At 50.9% G+C, this 23804-nt stretch overlaps 1 protein-coding gene and 1 long non-coding RNA gene across 2 annotated transcripts in view; one reads left to right on the top strand and one right to left on the bottom strand.

Moving 5' to 3' along the window:
- DNAH2 (dynein axonemal heavy chain 2) overlaps positions 1–23028 on the bottom strand; it is a 149771-nt gene extending 126743 nt beyond the window's left edge. The window contains exons 1-2 of the mRNA XM_077261641.1: positions 22897–23028; positions 143–273 (exon numbers count right to left, since the gene is read on the bottom strand). Of these exons, the coding sequence (XP_077117756.1) occupies positions 143–257 (115 nt within the window). The 5' untranslated portion in view covers positions 258–273; positions 22897–23028. The remainder of the gene's footprint in view (positions 1–142; positions 274–22896) is intronic.
- A 44-nt stretch (positions 23029–23072) lies between these two features.
- LOC143774251 (uncharacterized) overlaps positions 23073–23804 on the top strand; it is a 129850-nt gene continuing 129118 nt past the window's right edge. Inside the window, exon 1 of the long non-coding RNA XR_013215501.1 lies at positions 23073–23190. This is a non-coding gene — a long non-coding RNA (uncharacterized LOC143774251). The remainder of the gene's footprint in view (positions 23191–23804) is intronic.

Below are 23804 nucleotides of genomic sequence, written 5' to 3'. Positions count from 1 at the left end.
AGGCCAAAAGTCACACTGAAACATGGAGTACGTGGTCACCGTTCACATGAAGTCACTGGTCTCAGGGCTGTGATTGGCAGGGATCTGTGATCGGTAGGGATCTGTGATCTGGAGATCACACATGCGTGTAACGGTGACTTACCGTGCTCCTCACATGTGCTGCTCTCCAGACGGGCCTCTGCTTGTCTCCATGGCGAGGGATCGGAAATTTCCACAGAGCGCAGCTCAGGCGACACACTGACGTCTGAGTCCGCCATGATTCACACACCGCTCCTGGAGAAAGCACTGATACATTACACAGAGCACATTCACATAGAAATAAAGGTTGTGTCCATCACTGGACCAAGGTGCAGATCGTCTCATGTGACACAGTCGATAAGCAGTGGGACACAGGAGTCAGAGCAGCATAGCATATATATATATATATTCTTATGTAGAACCCTGGGGACATTCGTGAGACAGCCCTGTTAATATACCGCGTCCTGCAGAGACATACACGTTATCTGTGACAATGGCGCCTGTCGGCGAGCGGAATATTATCTACAGGGGACAGGCAGGTTTTCATGCTGACACTTTGTAAGCAGGAAAAATGGGCAAGCAGAAAATCCTCATCGGCTGCGATAAAAGCCAGAGCAGAGCATATCCAATATGGTGGGTCTTGTGGGGTGTTCCCAGTATATAGCGGCTCTTTTAGGGGTGTTGCTGGTATATGGCGCATCTTTTTGCGGTGTTTCTGGTAAATAGTGTGTCTTTTGGGGGCTGGTATATGATGGATCTTTTAGTGGTGTCCCTGGTATATGGGGGTCTTTGTGTGGTCTCCCTGTATATGGTGGGTCTTTTGGGGGTGTTGCTGGTATATAGTGGGTCTTTTGGGGGTGTTGCTTGTATATGGTGTCTTTGGGGGGTGTCCCTGTATATGGTGCATCTTTTGGGGGTGTTGCTGGTATATGGTGGGTCTTTTGGGGGGGGTGACCCTATATACAGTTGGTCTTTTTGGGTGTTCCTGGTATATGGTGGGTCTTTGGGGGTTGTCCCTGTATATAGTTGCTTGGATATAGTGGGTCTTTTGGGGGGTGACCCTGTAACGACAGGTCTTTTGTGGGGTGTTGCTTGTATATGGTGGGTCTTTTGGGGGGGTGTTCCTGGTATACGGTGCGTCTTTTGGGAGCGTTGCTGGTATTTAGTGGGTGTTGCTTGTATATGGTGGGTCTTTTGGGGGGGGTGTTGCTGGTATTTAGTGGGTCTTTTGGGGGTGTTGCTTGTATATGGTGGGTCTTTTGGGGGGGTGTTCCTGGTATATGGTGCATCTTTTGGGGGCGTTGCTGGTATTTAGTGGGTCTTTTGGGGGTGTTACTTGTATATGGTGGGTCTTTTGGGGGGTGAACCTGTATACGGCAGGTCTTTTGGGGGTGTTGTTTGTATATGGTGGGTCTTCGGGGGGGTGTCCCAGTATACGACTTTTGGGAGTGTTCCCGGTATACATTGGGTCTTTTGGGGGTGTTCCTGATATATGGTGGGTCTTTGGGGGTGACCCTGTATACGGCAGGTCTTTTGGGGGACTTGCTGGTCAGGAAATAGGAGAGTTTCCTTTGCTTGCCAACACAAGGCTGGAATTCTCAGCCACTCTTTCTCCCTCTGCCGATGTATGTAATCCTAAACCCCTCATTTCCCCCCTCCCTCCAGAATTTATATGGCTCCGTGCTGCGGAGGACAAGTCTCCCTACCCTACTCATTCCCCTCTCCCACCTGGTACTGGTTAAAACTGTTATAGGAAGCATGGGCTTCTATTGTGCTTTTAAGGTTATATATATTGGCACCGATCAGGGCTAGAGATATAAGGATTATTTATTCTGGATGTCCATCGAGGGATCTATAACTCCTGGAAATCGCTAGAAGCTAAACCCAACGAGTGCAAAGAGCTGGTTTCTCCATAAGCGGGTCGTGTAACTACACCGTGTTTACACTTAAAAGAATTGCCCCGACGTGGTGCACCTCCTGATCATTGTGTCTTTCATATACGAGGTTGGTACAGCAAGCTAGGCATAAAAATGGGTGCCATAACTCTAAGAAAAGGAGAGGATTCAGCCTCTAAGTGAGGTCACCACAGGGAGAGTGCTTTGGTTTTAGGCTAGGAAATAACTGAGTGAAGCAGCCATCTTCACGTGTCTTTATATGGGGTCTAGCTGCTATACAGGGGTGATGCATCTGGATATATGCTCGCCCTTCCCCCATAGCACAGGGTCAGCCATGAGATAAGATGACATAACGAAATGTAGTGTTCTTTTCAACTTTAATCTCATTTTATTTGTAATTGTACAGTACATATATTTGTCTTCTTTATAATATCTTTTTATACCTCTGTAAACACTGCCTACCTTTTTTGGAGTAAAATATTTACTTTTCTTTTATTTGTAATTGTAATGTACATGCGATATTGTCTCCTTTGTAATATCTTTTTATACTTCGTAAACACTGCCTAAAGTAAAATATAAAGTTACTATCTTGTCTCTCCATGCTCTAAACGAACTGTTGCGTCCTCTGAGGTGAATTACGCTACTGATTTGGGTTGGCTCCAGACCCATTAACAATTAAGAGAATCGGAGCTGGTGGCAGCATACTTTGTTCTGTGCGTTTGGAAGGCTTTGTAGTGACGGCGGCGTTGATAATTATTCCCGCCTGAGTGGGAGTAGTTATATCGCCCTCGCTGCAGTGTGCCCAATAGCCAGTACATAGCAAGGCAGCCTTTCTGGCGACTAATTACTCTAGGTGCAGTACCCCGACTGACCTGAGGATAAAGGGGGTGCCAGAGAGCTGCAAGTTCCAAACCGGAACTGAGAAGTGGGATATCAATAAATCCCCTTCAGAAGGAACCAGAGGCAACCAAACATCCCCGGTTCGTGACAAATTGGTGTGAGTGGTGGGGATGATAAAGGTATCTTCCCCGTGAACTGTGACAGATTGGTGGGATCCGTGACATATTGGTGGCAGCACGGTGGGATCCGTGACAGCCCCCCTTACCCTCAGGTCAGACACGGTACTGCACCTAGGATAATTAGTCACCAGAAAGGCTGCCTTACTTTGTACTGGCCAAGGAGCACACTGCAGCAAGGGCGATATAACTACTCCCACTCAGGCGAGAGCAATAATTATCAACGATGCCGATCGCTACAAAGTCTCTCAATCGCACAGGAGGAATCCTCTGCCACCATCTCCAATTTCTTAATTATTAACGGGTCCGGAGCCAACCCAGATTAGTAGCATAATTCACTTCAGATGACGTGACAGTACGTTATAGAGCAAGGAGAGACAAACTAGTAACTTTATATTTTACTCCAGGCAGTGTTTACAAAGTATAAAAAGATATCACAAAGGAGACAATATCGCATGCACATTACAATTACAAATAAAAGAAAAGGATTAAAATTGAAAAAACACTTACATAAAGTTCAGATCATTTCAAATCATCATGGCTGGCCTGTGGGCTTTGTAGGATTCACACATCTAGATGCATGTCACATCTATAGAGCAGCTGGACCCCAGGAAAAAAGACCTCAGAAGACAGCTCGCTTCACTACTTGTTTCTTAGCCTAAAACCCAGGCACTCCCCCTGTGGTGACATCACTTAGGGGCTGAAATGTCCCCTTTACTTAGACTTAGGAAAACTATTTTTACGCATATGTCGCTGCATGAATCTCGTATACGAAATACACCAGGTTCCCGAGGTGCACCACGTCTGGGCGATTTTTTAAAGTGTAAGCACGGCGTACTTACATGAACCGCTTGAGGAGAACTCCACGCTTTGCACTCGTTGCGTTTAGCTGCTAGCGCTTTCAGTGAGTGATAGATCTATCAATGGACATCCGGAATATATAATTCTTATATCTCTAGCCCAGATCGGTGCCAATATAAATATATCCCTTTAATAGTACAAAAAGACCCATGCAGTTTGGAAGTGGCTATACCAGTTTTGGCTGGTATTATGCGGGAGGAGGGAATGAGTAGTTTTAGGGAGACTGGTCTGCCTGCAGCATAGAACCATAAAAAATTCTTGTGGGAGGGATGAAATGAGGGAAGAAAGAGTGGCTTAGAATTCACACGCAGGCAGCAGGCAGAGTGAGAAGAGGGGGGGTCGGAATGGCCCACAGTGTGGGTCTGTTGTCTGCACTTGGATGTAGCAGAGCTCAGTGTGCGCGATAATGCACAATCAAATAGCCCAGATCGGTGCCACTATATATCACCTTAATAGAACAAAGAATCTCAACAAAGAAAGTACCAGTTTTGGCCAGTATTCGATGGGAGGGGGGAAATGAGGAGTCTAGGGAGAAATGTCTGCCCAGCATAGAACCATAAACATTCTTCAGGGAGGGGTTTAGGATTCACACACACACAAGCAGCAGGCAGAGAGAGAAGAGGGGGGGTCGGAATGGCCCACAGCGTGTCTGGAAAGCCAGGTAACCTTCTGAAACTAAACTCACAATATGACATTTTTTACATTATCGTGACAGGGGTGCCAGAGAGCTACAAGTTTCAAATCGGAAAAGGGAAGTGGGATATAGACAAATCCCCTTCATAAGGAACCAGGGGCAACCAAACACCCCCGGTTCATGACGAATTGATGTGAGTGGTGGGGATAATAAAGGTATCCTCCCCGTAAACCGTGATAGGCAGGTCTTTTGGGGGTGTTGCTTGTATATGGTGGGTCTTTGGGGGGTGTCCCAGTATACGGCAGGTCTTTTTGGGGTGTTCCTGGTATATGGTGGGTCTTTGGGGGGTGACCCTATATACGGCGGGTCTTTTTGGGGTGTTCCTGGTATATGGTGGGTCTTTGGGGGGTGACCCTATATACGGCGGGTCTTTTTGGGGTGTTCCTGGTATATGGTGGGTCTTTTGGGGGTGTTGCTTGTATATGGTGGGTTTTTGGGGGGTGTCCCAGTATACGATGGGTCTTTTGGGGGTGTTCCTGATATATGGCTGGTCTTTGGGGGTGACCCTGTATACGGCAGGTCTTTTGGGGGTGTTGCTTGTATATGGTGGGACTTTTGGGGGGTGACCCTGTATACGGCAGGTCTTTTGGGGGTGTTGCTTGTATATGGTGGGTCTTTGGGGGGTGTCCCAGTATACGATGGCTCTTTTGGGAGTGTTCCCGCTATGCATTGGGTCTTTTGGGTTATCTGTCTTCCCCCTCCCTCGCCGGGTGACATGTCTTGTTGGAAGTGGAAGGGTTAACTGGAATAAGTGAGCACCGTTTCTGCGCCCCCACAGACAGGACCGGCGGTAATAAGCCCCTGTCAGCTCGGGCTGCTGTGTATTTTCCAGCACTGACTCAGAGCGTGTGGCAGCTGCCAGGACTCGCCAGTGAGCCCACGTACCGCAGGACGCTGCCGCCTGTGCCCAGATATTCCCTGATATTTACCATGTGAGCAGAGAGAAGCAAGTGCTGCCGAGGATAAGCGGCGTCCGCACACGTGAGCGCGCTGGGGCACACGAGGCGCTATGCTTCCCATATGTATACGTGCTTAAAGGGCAACTCCAGGCATATCAGCATGGCACAGCGCCTCCTATAGGTAATGTATGTCTAGTGACACCCAAGTGCCTCCCTGGTACAGCGCCTCCTATAGGTAATGTATGTCTAGTAATCCACAAGGACCTCCCTGGAACAGCGCCTCCTATAGGCAGTGTATGTCTAGTAATCCACAAGGACCTCCCTGGAACAGCGCCTCCTATGGGTAGTGTATGTCTAGTGACACCCAAGGACCTCCCTGGAACAGCGCCTCCTATAGGCAGTGTATGTCTAGTAATCCACAAGGACCTCCCTGGTACAGCGCCTCCTATAGGTAATGTATGTCTAGTGACACCCAAGGACCTCCCTGGTACAGCGCCTCCTATAGGTAATGTATGTCTAGTAATCCACAAGGACCTCCCTGGTACAGCACCTCCTATAGGTAGTGTATGTCTAGTAATCCATATGTAAGACTTTTTTGGTTATGCACCTGTTCAGACGAGATTGCTGTTCAGTCAGTTTTCTTATATTTACTATGTACTGTTTTTTCTGGCTTGAACGCTCCGCCCTTCACCATGCTGTGATTTTAATTACATCCAAACACAGTTGGTTCCGACCTTCCTATAAATGCAGGCTTTACCATGTTATGAGCCATAGGTAAGTGTTCACACTAGGCAGAGAGGTCAGGTACCCATCCGATCTGAGATTACCTTGATGTTTGGTGGACGGGCTCACATTTTTTGGCCAAATCTTGTGCTAAGAATCTCATGTGTTTTTTCATAGATTTCACAAGCCATTATGGTATTCACATTTCATGTATCGCACATTTCCTTGCTTTAGTACAGTTGAGTGCAGCCATTGATCTGTTTGTTAGTAATCCACAAGGACCTCCCTGGTACAGCGCCACCTGTTGGTAGTGTATGTCTAGTAATCCACAAGGACCTCCCTGGTACAGCGCCACCTGTTGGTAGTGTATGTCTAGTAATCCACAAGGACCTCCCTGGTACAGCGCCACCTGTTGGTAGTGTATGTCTAGTAATCCACAAGGACCTCCCTGGTACAGCGCCACCTGTTGGTAGTGTATGTGTAGTAATCCACAAGGACCTCCCTGGTACAGCGCCACCTGTTGGTAGTGTATGTCTAGTAATCCACAAGGACCTCCCTGGTACAGCGCCACCTGTTGGTAGTGTATGTGTAGTAATCCACAAGGACCTCCCTGGTACAGCGCCACCTGTTGGTAGTGTATGTCTAGTAATCCACAAGGACCTCCCTGGTACAGCGCCACCTGTTGGTAGTGTATGTGTAGTAATCCACAAGGACCTCCCTGGTACAGCGCCACCTGTTGGTAGTGTATGTGTAGTAATCCACAAGGACCTCCCTGGTACAGCGCCACCTGTTGGTAGTGTATGTGCAGTAATCCACAAGGACCTCCCTGGCACAGCGCCACCTGTTGGTAGTGTATGTCTAGTAATCCACAAGGACCTCCCTGGCACAGCGCCACCTGTTGGTAGTGTATGTCTAGTAATCCACAAGGACCTCCCTGGCACAGCGCCACCTGTTGGTAGTGTATGTGCAGTAATCCACAAGGACCTCCCTGGTACAGCACCACCTGTTGGTAGTGTATGTCTAGTAATCCACAAGGACCTCCCTGGCACAGCACCACCTGTTGGTAGTGTATGTGCAGTAATCCACAAGGACCTCCCTGGCACAGCGCCACCTGTTGGTAGTGTATGTCTAGTAATCCACAAGGACCTCCCTGGTACAGCGCCACCTGTTGGTAGTGTATGTGTAGTAATCCACAAGGACCTCCCTGGTACAGCACCACCTGTTGGTAGTGTATGTGTAGTAATCCACAAGGACCTCCCTGGCACAGCGCCACCTGTTGGTAGTGTATGTCTAGTAATCCACAAGGACCTCCCTGGCACAGCGCCACCTGTTGGTAGTGTATGTCTAGTAATCCACAAGGACCTCCCTGGCACAGCGCCACCTGTTGGTAGTGTATGTCTAGTAATCCACAAGGACCTCCCTGGTACAGCGCCACCTGTTGGTAGTGTATGTGTAGTAATCCACAAGGACCTCCCTGGTACAGCGCCACCTGTTGGTAGTGTATGTCTAGTAATCCACAAGGACCTCCCTGGTACAGCGCCACCTGTTGGTAGTGTATGTCTAGTAATCCACAAGGACCTCCCTGGCACAGCGCCACCTGTTGGTAGTGTATGTCTAGTAATCCACAAGGACCTCCCTGGTACAGCGCCACCTGTTGGTAGTGTATGTGTAGTAATCCACAAGGACCTCCCTGGTACAGCGCCACCTGTTGGTAGTGTATGTGTAGTAATCCACAAGGACCTCCCTGGCACAGCGCCACCTGTTGGTAGTGTATGTGCAGTAATCCACAAGGACCTCCCTGGTACAGCGCCACCTGTTGGTAGTGTATGTCTAATAATCCACAAGGACCTCCCTGGTACAGCGCCACCTGTTGGTAGTGTATGTGTAGTAATCCACAAGGACCTCCCTGGTACAGCGCCACCTGTTGGTAGTGTATGTCTAGTAATCCACAAGGACCTCCCTGGCACAGCGCCACCTGTTGGTAGTGTATGTCTAGTAATCCACAAGGACCTCCCTGGTACAGCGCCACCTGTTGGTAGTGTATGTGTAGTAATCCACAAGGACCTCCCTGGTACAGCGCCACCTGTTGGTAGTGTATGTCTAGTAATCCACAAGGACCTCCCTGGTACAGCGCCACCTGTTGGTAGTGTATGTCTAGTAATCCACAAGGACCTCCCTGGTACAGCGCCACCTGTTGGTAGTGTATGTCTAGTAATCCACAAGGACCTCCCTGGTACAGCGCCACCTGTTGGTAGTGTATGTGCAGTAATCCACAAGGACCTCCCTGGTACAGCGCCACCTGTTGGTAGTGTATGTGTAGTAATCCACAAGGACCTCCCTGGCACAGCGCCACCTGTTGGTAGTGTATGTGTAGTAATCCACAAGGACCTCCCTGGCACAGCGCCACCTGTTGGTAGTGTATGTGCAGTAATCCACAAGGACCTCCCTGGTACAGCGCCACCTGTTGGTAGTGTATGTCTAATAATCCACAAGGACCTCCCTGGTACAGCGCCACCTGTTGGTAGTGTATGTGTAGTAATCCACAAGGACCTCCCTGGCACAGCGCCACCTGTTGGTAGTGTATGTGTAGTAATCCAGAAGGACCTCCCTGGTACAGCGCCACCTGTTGGTAGTGTATGTCTAGTAATCCACAAGGACCTCCCTGGCACAGCACCACCTGTTGGTAGTGTATGTGCAGTAATCCACAAGGACCTCCCTGGCACAGCGCCACCTGTTGGTAGTGTATGTCTAGTAATCCACAAGGACCTCCCTGGTACAGCGCCACCTGTTGGTAGTGTATGTGTAGTAATCCACAAGGACCTCCCTGGTACAGCGCCACCTGTTGGTAGTGTATGTCTAGTAATCCACAAGGACCTCCCTGGCACAGCGCCACCTGTTGGTAGTGTATGTGCAGTAATCCACAAGGACCTCCCTGGCACAGCGCCACCTATTGGTAGTGTATGTCTAGTAATCCACAAGGACCTCCCTGGTACAGCGCCACCTGTTGGTAGTGTATGTCTAGTAATCCACAAGGACCTCCCTGGCACAGCGCCACCTGTTGGTAGTGTATGTGCAGTAATCCACAAGGACCTCCCTGGTACAGCGCCACCTGTTGGTAGTGTATGTCTAGTAATCCACAAGGACCTCCCTGGCACAGCGCCACCTGTTGGTAGTGTATGTGCAGTAATCCACAAGGACCTCCCTGGCACAGCGCCACCTGTTGGTAGTGTATGTCTAGTAATCCACAAGGACCTCCCTGGTACAGCGCCACCTGTTGGTAGTGTATGTGTAGTAATCCACAAGGACCTCCCTGGTACAGCGCCACCTGTTGGTAGTGTATGTCTAGTAATCCACAAGGACCTCCCTGGTACAGCGCCACCTGTTGGTAGTGTATGTCTAGTAATCCACAAGGACCTCCCTGGTACAGCGCCACCTGTTGGTAGTGTATGTGTAGTAATCCACAAGGACCTCCCTGGTACAGCGCCACCTGTTGGTAGTGTATGTGTAGTAATCCACAAGGACCTCCCTGGCACAGCGCCACCTGTTGGTAGTGTATGTGCAGTAATCCACAAGGACCTCCCTGGTACAGCGCCACCTGTTGGTAGTGTATGTCTAATAATCCACAAGGACCTCCCTGGTACAGCGCCACCTGTTGGTAGTGTATGTGTAGTAATCCACAAGGACCTCCCTGGCACAGCGCCACCTGTTGGTAGTGTATGTGCAGTAATCCACAAGGACCTCCCTGGTACAGCGCCACCTGTTGGTAGTGTATGTCTAGTAATCCACAAGGACCTCCCTGGCACAGCGCCACCTGTTGGTAGTGTATGTGTAGTAATCCACAAGGACCTCCCTGGTACAGCGCCACCTGTTGGTAGTGTATGTCTAATAATCCACAAGGACCTCCCTGGTACAGCGCCACCTGTTGGTAGTGTATGTGTAGTAATCCACAAGGACCTCCCTGGTACAGCGCCACCTGTTGGTAGTGTATGTGTAGTAATCCACAAGGACCTCCCTGGTACAGCGCCACCTGTTGGTAGTGTATGTCTAGTAATCCACAAGGACCTCCCTGGCACAGCGCCACCTGTTGGTAGTGTATGTCTAGTAATCCACAAGGACCTCCCTGGTACAGCGCCACCTGTTGGTAGTGTATGTGTAGTAATCCACAAGGACCTCCCTGGTACAGCGCCACCTGTTGGTAGTGTATGTGCAGTAATCCACAAGGACCTCCCTGGCACAGCGCCACCTGTTGGTAGTGTATGTCTAGTAATCCACAAGGACCTCCCTGGTACAGCGCCACCTGTTGGTAGTGTATGTCTAGTAATCCACAAGGACCTCCCTGGTACAGCGCCACCTGTTGGTAGTGTATGTGTAGTAATCCACAAGGACCTCCCTGGTACAGCGCCACCTGTTGGTAGTGTATGTGTAGTAATCCACAAGGACCTCCCTGGCACAGCGCCACCTGTTGGTAGTGTATGTCTAGTAATCCACAAGGACCTTCCTGGTACAGCGCCACCTGTTGGTAGTGTATGTGCAGTAATCCACAAGGACCTCCCTGGTACAGCGCCACCTGTTGGTAGTGTATGTGCAGTAATCCACAAGGACCTCCCTGGTACAGCGCCACCTGTTGGTAGTGTATGTGTAGTAATCCACAAGGACCTCCCTGGCACAGCGCCACCTGTTGGTAGTGTATGTGCAGTAATCCACAAGGACCTCCCTGGTACAGCGCCACCTGTTGGTAGTGTATGTCTAATAATCCACAAGGACCTCCCTGGTACAGCGCCACCTGTTGGTAGTGTATGTGTAGTAATCCACAAGGACCTCCCTGGCACAGCGCCACCTGTTGGTAGTGTATGTGTAGTAATCCAGAAGGACCTCCCTGGTACAGCGCCACCTGTTGGTAGTGTATGTCTAGTAATCCACAAGGACCTCCCTGGCACAGCGCCACCTGTTGGTAGTGTATGTCTAGTAATCCACAAGGACCTCCCTGGCACAGCGCCACCTGTTGGTAGTGTATGTGTAGTAATCCAGAAGGACCTCCCTGGTACAGCGCCACCTGTTGGTAGTGTATGTCTAATAATCCACAAAGACCTCCCTGGTACAGCGCCACCTGTTGGTAGTGTATGTCTAGTAATCCACAAGGACCTCCCTGGTACAGCGCCACCTGTTGGTAGTGTATGTCTAGTAATCCACAAGGACCTCCCTGGTACAGCGCCACCTGTTGGTAGTGTATGTCTAGTAATCCACAAGGACCTCCCTGGTACAGCGCCACCTATTGGTAGTGTATGTGCAGTAATCCACAAGGACCTCCCTGGTACAGCGCCACCTGTTGGTAGTGTATGTCTAATAATCCACAAGAACCTCCCTGGTACAGCGCCACCTGTTGGTAGTGTATGTCTAGTAATCCACAAGGACCTCCCTGGTACAGCGCCACCTGTTGGTAGTGTATGTGTAGTAATCCACAAGGACCTCCCTGGCACAGCGCCACCTGTTGGTAGTGTATGTCTAGTAATCCACAAGGACCTCCCTGGCACAGCGCCACCTGTTGGTAGTGTATGTGCAGTAATCCAGAAGGACCTCCCTGGCACAGCGCCACCTGTTGGTAGTGTATGTCTAATAATCCACAAGGACTTCCCTGGTACAGCGCCACCTGTTGGTAGTGTATGTGCAGTAATCCACAAGGACCTCCCTGGTACAGCGCCACCTGTTGGTAGTGTATGTCTAGTAATCCAGAAGGACCTCCCTGGTACAGCGCCACCTGTTGGTAGTGTATGTGCAGTAATCCACAAGGACCTCCCTGGCACAGCGCCACCTGTTGGTAGTGTATGTGCAGTAATCCACAAGGACCTCCCTGGCACAGCGCCACCTGTTGGTAGTGTATGTCTAGTAATCCACAAGGACCTCCCTGGTACAGCGCCACCTGTTGGTAGTGTATGTGCAGTAATCCACAAGGACCTCCCTGGTACAGCGCCACCTGTTGGTAGTGTATGTCTAGTAATCCACAAGGACCTCCCTGGCACAGCGCCACCTGTTGGTAGTGTATGTGCAGTAATCCACAAGGACCTCCCTGGCACAGCGCCACCTGTTGGTAGTGTATGTGCAGTAATCCACAAGGACCTCCCTGGCACAGCGCCACCTGTTGGTAGTGTATGTGCAGTAATCCACAAGGACCTCCCTGGTACAGCGCCACCTGTTGGTAGTGTATGTGCAGTAATCCACAAGGACCTCCCTGGTACAGCGCCACCTGTTGGTAGTGTATGTGCAGTAATCCACAAGGACCTCCCTGGTACAGCGCCACCTGTTGGTAGTGTATGTGCAGTAATCCACAAGGACCTCCCTGGCACAGCGCCACCTGTTGGTAGTGTATGTGTAGTAATCCACAAGGACCTCCCTGGTACAGCGCCACCTGTTGGTAGTGTATGTGTAGTAATCCACAAGGACCTCCCTGGCACAGCGCCACCTGTTGGTAGTGTATGTGTAGTAATCCACAAGGACCTCCCTGGCACAGCGCCACCTGTTGGTAGTGTATGTGTAGTAATCCACAAGGACCTCCCTGGTACAGCGCCACCTGTTGGTAGTGTATGTGTAGTAATCCACAAGGACCTCCCTGGCACAGCGCCACCTGTTGGTAGTGTATGTGTAGTAATCCACAAGGACCTCCCTGGTACAGCGCCACCTGTTGGTAGTGTATGTGCAGTAATCCACAAGGACCTCCCTGGCACAGCGCCACCTGTTGGTAGTGTATGTGTAGTAATCCACAAGGACCTCCCTGGTACAGCGCCACCTGTTGGTAGTGTATGTGTAGTAATCCACAAGGACCTCCCTGGCACAGCGCCACCTGTTGGTAGTGTATGTGTAGTAATCCACAAGGACCTCCCTGGTACAGCGCCACCTGTTGGTAGTGTATGTGTAGTAATCCACAAGGACCTCCCTGGCACAGCGCCACCTGTTGGTAGTGTATGTGTAGTAATCCACAAGGACCTCCCTGGCACAGCGCCACCTGTTGGTAGTGTATGTCTAGTAATCCACAAGGACCTCCCTGGCACAGCGCCACCTGTTGGTAGTGTATGTGTAGTAATCCACAAGGACCTCCCTGGTACAGCGCCACCTGTTGGTAGTGTATGTGTAGTAATCCACAAGGACCTCCCTGGCACAGCGCCACCTGTTGGTAGTGTATGTGTAGTAATCCACAAGGACCTCCCTGGTACAGCGCCACCTGTTGGTAGTGTATGTGCAGTAATCCACAAGGACCTCCCTGGTACAGCGCCACCTGTTGGTAGTGTATGTGTAGTAATCCACAAGGACCTCCCTGGCACAGCGCCACCTGTTGGTAGTGTATGTGTAGTAATCCACAAGGACCTCCCTGGTACAGCACCACCTGTTGGTAGTGTATGTGTAGTAATCCACAAGGACCTCCCTGGTACAGCACCACCTGTTGGTAGTGTATGTCTAGTAATCCACAAGGACCTCCCTGGTACAGCGCCACCTGTTGGTAGTGTATGTGCAGTAATCCACAAGGACCTCCCTGGCACAGCGCCACCTGTTGGTAGTGTATGTCTAGTAATCCACAAGGACCTCCCTGGTACAGCGCCACCTGTTGGTAGTGTATGTGCAGTAATCCACAAGGACCTCCCTGGTACAGCACATAAGGCTTCTACTACTGCATAAAAGACAACTGTTAGAAAACGTTGCTGTGACTTGTAGTCCCCTGCCCTGCCGCGCGCTCAGTGCAGGTGTGTGCGGAGGAGGGTTGGCCGCTCTTTTGCTCGCCGCTTCTCTTGACTATTATTTCATTATCGCTCTTTAAACATCAACATATAAATGTAGGTAAAAATAAAAGTCTGAGATTTCAGCCCTGAACATTAGTGGCGAAATGTTCCTGAGAATTACAGAAAAACGTCTGCGACCCACTGTGCGCGGCGAGGAGAGAGATGGCGGTAATTACTGTAATGGGAGAGCGCAGCGCGAGGGGCCTGCGAATTATAGCACGCGGGTTCGGCTGACATTATCCTCTATGGAGAGTGGCGGAGGCTTAACCAGTGAGGAGACGGCACACAGCCATAAGCCCTAAGTATGTGCCCCCTACTACTCCTGCCGTGCACCGCAATCATACACTATCCAAGATGGCGGAGCGCCATGTACAGTCCGGGAGTCGTTCTCCTAGTCTCTGGGGTCAACGTGACAGATATGGGGGTCTCCGGGTCTCCTCCTATTGCTCCAGGGTACACCGCTGATGCTCACGTGCCCACTGCAGGGGCTTTCTGCCTTTGTCACCACGGTCAGTGAGCTCTGTGGGGCCACAAATTCATATACAGAAAGCTGCAATTATCTGCGAGTCCGGACAACTCGCCATCATAGCCGCTGTGTTCCCATAGACGCCGGGAACACAATGCAAGACCTGCCATAAACCGGGAAGACCCCACAAGACCCACCGTAAACCGGGAACATGCCCGAAGATCCTCAGTAAACCGGGAACATCCCGCAAGACCCACCATAAACCGGGAACATCCCCAAAAAGCCCTCAGTAAACCAGGAACATCCCGCAAGACCCGCCATAAACTGGGAACATCCCACAAGACCTGCCATAAACCGGGAACATCCCACAAGACCTGCCATAAACCGGGAACATCCCACAAGACCTGCCATAAACCGGGAACATCCTGCAAGACCCTCAGTAAACCAGGAACATCCCGCAAGACCCACCATAAACTGGGAACATCCCACAAGACCCGTCATAAACCGGGAACATCCCACAAGACCCTCAGTAAAGCGGGAACATCCCACAAGACCCACCATAAACCGGGAACATCCCACAAGACCCACCATAAACCGGGAACATCCCACAAGACCCGCAATAAACCGGGAAGACCCCACAAGACCCACCGTAAACCGGGAACATCCCACAAGACCCTCAGTAAACCGGGAACATCCCGCAAGAGCCACCATAAACTGGGAACATCCCACAAGACCCGTCATAAAGTGGGAACATCCCACAAGACCCTCAGTAAACCGGGAACATCCCACAAGACCCACCATAAACCGGGAACATCCCACAAGACCTGCCATAAACCGGGAACATCCCAAGAGACCCGCCATAAACCGGGAAGACCCCACAAGACCCACCGTAAACCGGGAACATCCCACAAGACCCACCATAAACTGGGAACATCCCACAAGACCCGTCATAAAGCGGGAACATCCCACAAGACCCTCAGTAAACCGGGAACATCCCACAAGACACACGATAAACCGGGAAGACCCCACAAGACCCACCGTAAACCGGGAACATTGCGCAAGACCCTCAGTAAACCGGAAATATCCCGCAAGACCCACCATAAACTGGGAACATCCCACAAGACCCACCATAAACTGGGAACATCCCACAAGACCCGTCATAAACCGGGAACATCCCACAAGACCTGCCGTAAACCGGGAACATCCCGCAAGACCCGCCATAAACCGGGAACATCCCACAAGACCCACCGTAAACCGGCAACATCCCGCAAGACCCTCAGTAAACCGGGAACATCCCACAAGACCCACCATAAACCAGGAAGACCCCACAAGACCCTCGGCAAACCGGGAACATCCCACAAGACCTGCCATAAACCGGGAACATCCCACAAGACCCGCCATAAACTGGGAACATCCCACAAGACCCACCATAAACCAGGAACATTCCACAAGACCTGCCGTAAACCGGGAACATCCCACAAGACCCGCCATAAACTGGGAACATCCCACAAGACCGTCAAAAACCGGGAACATCCCACAAGACCTGCCGTAAACCGGGAACATCCCGCAAGGCCCACCATAAACCAGGAATATCCCCCAAGACCCTCAGTAAACCGGGAACATCCCACAAGACCCACCATAAACCGGGAACATCCCACAAGACCTGCCATAAACAGGGAACATCGCACAAGACCTGCCGTAAACAGGGAACATCCCACAACACGCGTCGTATAACGGTAACACTCCAAAAGACCTGACATATACCCAGAACACAGGGAAAGACCTGTCGTATACCGAGAACAACCCACAAGACCTGACGTATACCATAAGACTCACAGAAACCAAGCAAAAGCAGATATACACCACACCTGTGCATATACATGCTGTATACAGGAGACGTGTGACCTCACAGCTGGTGTATATACGTGCTGTATACAGGAGACATGTGACCTCACAGCCGGTATATATACGTGCTGTATTCAGGATATGTGTGACATCACAGCCGGTGTATATACGTGCTGTATACAGGCGACGTGTGACCTCACACCCGGTGTATATACGTGCTGTATACAGGAGACATGTGACCTCACAGCCGGTGTATATACGTGCTGTATACAGGAGATGTGTGACATCACAGCCGGTGTATATACATGCTGTATACAAGAGACGTGTGACCTCACACCCGGTGTATATACATGCTGTATACAAGAGACGTGTGACGTCACAGCCGGTGTATATACGTGCTGTATACAGGAGATGTGTGACATCACAGCTGGTGTATATACGTGCTGTATACAGGAGACGTGTGACCTCACACCCGGTGTATATACGTGCTGTACACAGGAGACGTGTGACCTCACACCCGGTGTACATACGTGCTGTATACGGGAGACATGTGACCTCACACCCGGGGTATATACGTGCTGTATACAGGAGACGTGTGACCTCACACCCGGTGTATATACATGCTGTATACGGGAGACGTGTGACCTCACACCTGGTGTATATACGTGCTGTATACGGGAGACATGTGACCTCACAGCCGGTGTATATACGTGCTGTATACAGGAGATGTGTGACGTCACACCCGGTGTATATACGTGCTGTATACAGGAGACGTGTGACCTCACAGCCGGTGTATATACGTGCTGTATACAGGAGACGTGTGACGTCACACCCGGTGTATATACATGCTGTATACAGGAGACGTGTGACCTCACACCCGGTGTATATACGTGCTGTATACGGGAGACGTGTGACGTCACAGCCGGTGTATGTACGTGCTGTATACGGGAGACGTGTGACGTCACAGCCGGTGTATATACGTGCTGTATACAGGAGACGTGTGACCTCACAGCCGGTGTATATACGTGCTGTATACAGGAGACGTGTGACCTCACACCCGGTGTATATACGTGCTGTATACGGGAGACGTGTGACGTCACAGCCGGTGTATATACGTGCTGTATACAGGAGAGGTGTGACCTCACACCCGGTGTATATACGTGCTGTATACGGGAGACGTGTGACCTCACAGCCGGTGTATATACGTGCTGTATACAGGAGACAAGTGACGTCACAGCCGGTGTATATACGTGCTGTATACAGGAGACATGTGACGTCACAGCCGGCGTATATACATGCTGTATACAGGAGATGTGTGACCTCACAGCGGGTGTATATACGTGCTGTATACGGGAGATGTGTGACGTCACAGCCGGTGTATATACGTGCTGTATACAGGAGAGGTGTGACCTCACAGCCGGTGTATATACGTGCTGTATACAGGAGAGGTGTGACCTCACAGCCGGTGTATATATGTGCTGTATACAGGAGACGTGTGACGTCACACCCGGTGTATATACGTGCTGTATACGGGAGACGTGTGACCTCACACCCGGTGTATATACGTGCTGTATACGGGAGACGTGTGACCTCACAGCCGGTGTATATACGTGCTGTATACAGGAGAGGTGTGACCTCACACCCGGTGTATATACGTGCTGTATACAGGAGAGGTGTGACCTCACAGCCGGTGTATATATGTGCTGTATACAGGAGACGTGTGACGTCACACCCGGTGTATATACGTGCTGTATACAGGAGACATGTGACCTCACACCCGGTGTATATACGTGCTGTATATGGGAGACGTGTGACCTCACAGCCGGTGTATATACGTGCTGTATACGGGAGACGTGTGACCTCACAGCCGGTGTATATACGTGCTGTATACAGGAGACGTGTGACCTCACAGCCGGTGTATATACGTGCTGTATACGGGAGACGTGTGACGTCACACCCGGTGTATATACGTGCTGTATACATGAGACGTGTGACGTCACACCCGATGTATATACGTGCTGTATACAGGAGACGTGTGACCTCACAGCCGGTGTATATACGTGCTGTATACAGGAGACGTGTGACCTCACACCCGGTGTATATACGTGCTGTATACGGGAGACGTGTGACCTCACATCCGGTGTATATACGTGCTGTATACAGGAGACGTGTGACCTCACAGCCGGTGTATATACGTGCTGTATACAGGAGACGTGTGACCTCACAGCCGGTGTATATACGTGCTGTATACAGGAGACGAGGTCACACCCGGTGTATATACGTGCTGTATACAGGAGACATGTGACGTCACAGCCGGTGTATATACGTGCTGTATACAGGAGATGTGTGACCTCACTGCCGGTGTATATACGTGCTGTATACGGGAGACGTGTGACCTCACAGCCGGTGTATATACGTGCTGTATACGGGAGAGGTGTGACGTCACAGCCGGTGTATATACGTGCTGTATACGGGAGACGTGTGACGTCACAGCCGGTGTATATACGTGCTGTATACAGGAGACGTGTGACCTCACACACGGTGTATATACGTGCTGTATACAGGAGACATGTGACGTCACAGCCGGTGTATATACGTGCTGTATACAGGAGACGTGTGACGTCACAGCCGGTGTATATACGTGCTGTATAGAGGAGACGTGTGACCTCACACCCGGTGTATATACATGCTGTATACAGGAGACGTGTGACCTCACAGCCGGTGTATATACGTGCTGTATACGGGAGACGTGTGACGTCACACCCGGTGTATATACGTGCTGTATACAGGAGAGGTGTGACGTCACAGCCGGTGTATATACGTGCTGTATACGGGAGACATGTGACGTCACAGCCGGTGTATATACGTGCTGTATACAGGAGACGTGTGACCTCACACCCGGTGTATATACGTGCTGTATACAGGAGACGTGTGACGTCACAGCCGGTGTATATACGTGCTGTATACAGGAGACGTGTGACCTCACACCCGGTGTATATACGTGCTGTATATGGGAGACGTGTGACCTCACACCCGGTGTATATACGTGCTGTATATGGGAGACGTGTGACCTCACACCCGGTGTACATATGTGCTGTATACAGGAGACGTGTGACGTCACAGCCGGTGTATATACGTGCTGTATACAGGAGATGTGTGACGTCACAACCGGTGTATATACGTGCTGTATAGAGGAGACGTGTGACCTCACACCCGGTGTATATACGTGCTGTATACGGGAGACGTGTGACGTCACACCCGGTGTATATACGTGCTGTATACGGGAGACGTGTGACCTCACACCCGGTGTATATACGTGCTGTATACAGGAGACGTGTGACCTCACACCCGGTGTATATACGTGCTGTATACAGGAGACGTGTGACCTCACACCCGGTGTATATACGTGCTGTATACAGGAGATGTGACCTCACAGCCGGTGTATATACGTGCTGTATACGGGAGACGTATGACCTCACACCCGGTGTATATACGTGCTGTATACAGGAGACGTGTGACCTCACAGCCGGTGTATATACGTGCTGTATACAGGAGATGTGTGACATCACACCCGGTGTATATACGTGCTGTATATGGGAGACGTGTGACGTCACAGCCGGTGTATATACGTGCTGTATACAGGAGACGTGTGACCTCACACCCGGTGTATATACGTGCTGTATATGGGAGACGTGTGACGTCACAGCCGGTGTATATACGTGCTGTATACAGGAGACGTGTGACGTCACAGCCGGTGTATATACGTGCTGTATATGGGAGACGTGTGACCTCACAGCCGGTGTATATACGTGCTGTATACAGGAGACGTGTGACCTCACACCCGGTGTATATACGTGCTGTATACAGGAGACGTGTGACATCACACCCGGTGTATATACGTGCTGTATATGGGAGACGTGTGACGTCACAGCCGGTGTATATACGTGCTGTATACAGGAGAGGTGTGACCTCACACCCGGTGTATATACGTGCTGTATACAGGAGATGTGTGACCTCACACCCGGTGTATATACGTGCTGTATACAGGAGACGTGTGACCTCACACCCGGTGTATATACGTGCTGTATACAGGAGACGTGTGACATCACACCCGGTGTATATACGTGCTGTATACAGGAGACGTGTGACCTCACACCCGGTGTATATACGTGCTGTATACGGGAGACGTGTGACCTCACACCCGGTGTATATACGTGCTGTATACAGGAGATGTGTGACCTCACAGCCGGTGTATATACGTGCTGTATACAGGAGACGTGTGACCTCACACCCGGTGTATATACGTGCTGTATACAGGAGATGTGTGACCTCACAGCCGGTGTATATACGTGCTGTATACAGGAGACGTGTGACCTCACAGCCGGTGTATATACATGCTGTATACAGGAGACGTGTGACCTCACACCCGGTGTATATACGTGCTGTATACAGGAGACGTGTGACCTCACAGCCGGTGTATATACGTGCTGTATACAGGAGACGTGTGACGTCACAGCCGGTGTATATACGTGCTGTATACAGGAGACGTGTGACGTCACAGCCGGTGTATATACGTGCTGTATACGGGAGACATGTGATGTCACACCCGGTGTATATACGTGCTGTATATGGGAGACGTGTGACCTCACAGCCGGTGTATATACGTGCTGTATACAGGAGACGTGTGACATCACACCCGGTGTATATACGTGCTGTATATGGGAGACGTGTGACGTCACAGCCGGTGTATATACGTGCTGTATACAGGAGAGGTGTGACCTCACACCCGGTGTATATACGTGCTGTATACAGGAGATGTGTGACCTCACACCCGGTGTATATACGTGCTGTATACAGGAGACGTGTGACCTCACACCCGGTGTATATACGTGCTGTATACAGGAGACGTGTGACATCACACCCGGTGTATATACGTGCTGTATATGGGAGACGTGTGACGTCACAGCCTGTGTATATACGTGCTGTATACAGGAGACGTGTGACCTCACACCCGGTGTATATACGTGCTGTATACGGGAGACGTGTGACCTCACACCCGGTGTATATACGTGCTGTATACAGGAGATGTGTGACCTCACAGCCGGTGTATATACGTGCTGTATACAGGAGACGTGTGACGTCACACCCGGTGTATATACGTGCTGTATACGGGAGACGTGTGACCTCACAGCCGGTGTATATACGTGCTGTATACAGGAGACGTGTGACCTCACACCCGGTGTATATACGTGCTGTATACAGGAGACGTGTGACGTCACATCCGGTGTATATACGTGCTGTACATGGGAGACGTGTGACCTCACACCCGGTGTATATACGTGCTGTATACAGGGGACATGTGACCTCACACCCGGTGTATATACGTGCTGTATACAGGAGACGTGTGACATCACACCCGGTGTATATACGTGCTGTATATGGGAGACGTGTGACGTCACAGCCGGTGTATATACGTGCTGTATACAGGAGACGTGTGACGTCACAGCCGGTGTATATACGTGCTGTATACAGGAGACGTGTGACATCACACCCGGTGTATATACGTGCTGTATATGGGAGACGTGTGACGTCACAGCCTGTGTATATACGTGCTGTATACAGGAGACGTGTGACCTCACTGCCGGTGTATATACGTGCTGTATACGGGAGACGTGTGACCTCACAGCCGGTGTATATACGTGCTGTATACGGGAGACATGTGATGTCACACCCGGTGTATATACGTGCTGTATATGGGAGACGTGTGACCTCACAGCCGGTGTATATACGTGCTGTATACAGGAGACGTGTGACATCACACCCGGTGTATATACGTGCTGTATATGGGAGACGTGTGACCTCACAGCCGGTGTATATACGTGCTGTATACAGGAGAAGTGTGACGTCACAGCCGGGGTATATACGTGCTGTATACAGGAGAGGTGTGACCTCACACCCGGTGTATATACGTGCTGTATACAGGAGATGTGTGACCTCACACCCGGTGTATATACGTGCTGTATACAGGAGACGTGTGACCTCACACCCGGTGTATATACGTGCTGTATACGGGAGACGTGTGACCTCACAGCCGGTGTATATACGTGCTGTATACAGGAGACGTGTGACCTCACACCCGGTGTATATACGTGCTGTATACAGGAGACGTGTGACATCACACCCGGTGTATATACGTGCTGTATATGGGAGACGTGTGACGTCACAGCCTGTGTATATACATGCTGTATACAGGAGACGTGTGACCTCACAGCCGGTGTATATACGTGCTGTATACAGGAGACGTGTGACCTCACACCCGGTGTATATACGTGCTGTATACGGGAGACGTGTGACCTCACACCCGGTGTATATACGTGCTGTATACGGGAGACGTGTGACCTCACAGCCGGTGTATATACGTGCTGTATACAGGAGACGTGTGACGTCACACCCGGTGTATATACGTGCTGTATACGGGAGACGTGTGACCTCACAGCCGGTGTATATACGTGCTGTATACAGGAGACGTGTGACCTCACACCCGGTGTATATACGTGCTGTATACAGGAGACGTGTGACGTCACATCCGGTGTATATACGTGCTGTACATGGGAGACGTGTGACCTCACACCCGGTGTATATACGTGCTGTATACAGGAGACGTGTGACGTCACACCCGGTGTATATACGTGCAGGATTACTCCGTTACTCACCGGTCCGTTTCCAGCTTTCCGCATATATCCGTGCACTACACAGGAGCTGTTTGTCTGGACGCGTGTCCTTGGTAACGGCGAGGAGAAAACTCACGTGGTATTTTCGGTGTTTGGTGATTGGTGGGAAAGTCAACAAATTGAGAGAAAGGAGACACGTGATGGGGCGGAGACCAGAGCCGGGGAAGGTTTCACTTATTTTATAATTGGCAGGAATGTCATCCAATCAGCATCGAAGTTATTGCCAAGAAGAGGCGGGGCCTGTAGCCAAAGCAACCTGAACATCTACATACCACGGTAGTGCAGAGTTTTTACGTGGCGATGTGATTGGTTGTCATCAGAGAGGCCTATAATGTGCTGAATTATATAGTGGTGCCATCCACAGTGCCCCCCATACTGGTGCCATCCACAGTGCCCCCATACTGGTACCATCCACAGTGCCCCCCATACTGGTGCCATCCACAGTGCCCCCATACTGGTACCATCCACAGTGCCCCCCATACTGGTGCCATCCACAGTGCCCCCCATACTGGTGCCATCCACAGTGCCCCCCATACTGGTGCCATCCACAGTGCCCCCATACTGGTACCATCCACAGTGCCCCCCATACTGGTGCCATCCACAGTGCCCCCCATACTGGTACCATCCACCGTGCCCCCCATACTGGTGCCATCCACAGTGCCCCCCATGCTGGTACCATCCACCGTGCCACCCATACTGGTGCCATCCACAGTGCCCCCCATACTGGTGCCATCCACAGTGCCCCCATACTGGTGATATCCACAGTGCCCCCATACTGGTGCCATCCACAGTGCCCCCATACTGGTACCATCCACAGTGCCCCCCATACTGGTGCCATCCACAGTGCCCCCCATACTGGTGCCATCCACAGTGCCCCCCATACTGGTGCC

The sequence above is a fragment of the Ranitomeya variabilis genome, chromosome 5, assembly GCF_051348905.1.
Source record: "Ranitomeya variabilis isolate aRanVar5 chromosome 5, aRanVar5.hap1, whole genome shotgun sequence".
NCBI lineage: Eukaryota > Metazoa > Chordata > Amphibia > Anura > Dendrobatidae > Ranitomeya > Ranitomeya variabilis.
Note: the sequence above shows the minus strand (reverse complement) of the source record. Positions and strands in the feature narration are given on the sequence as shown.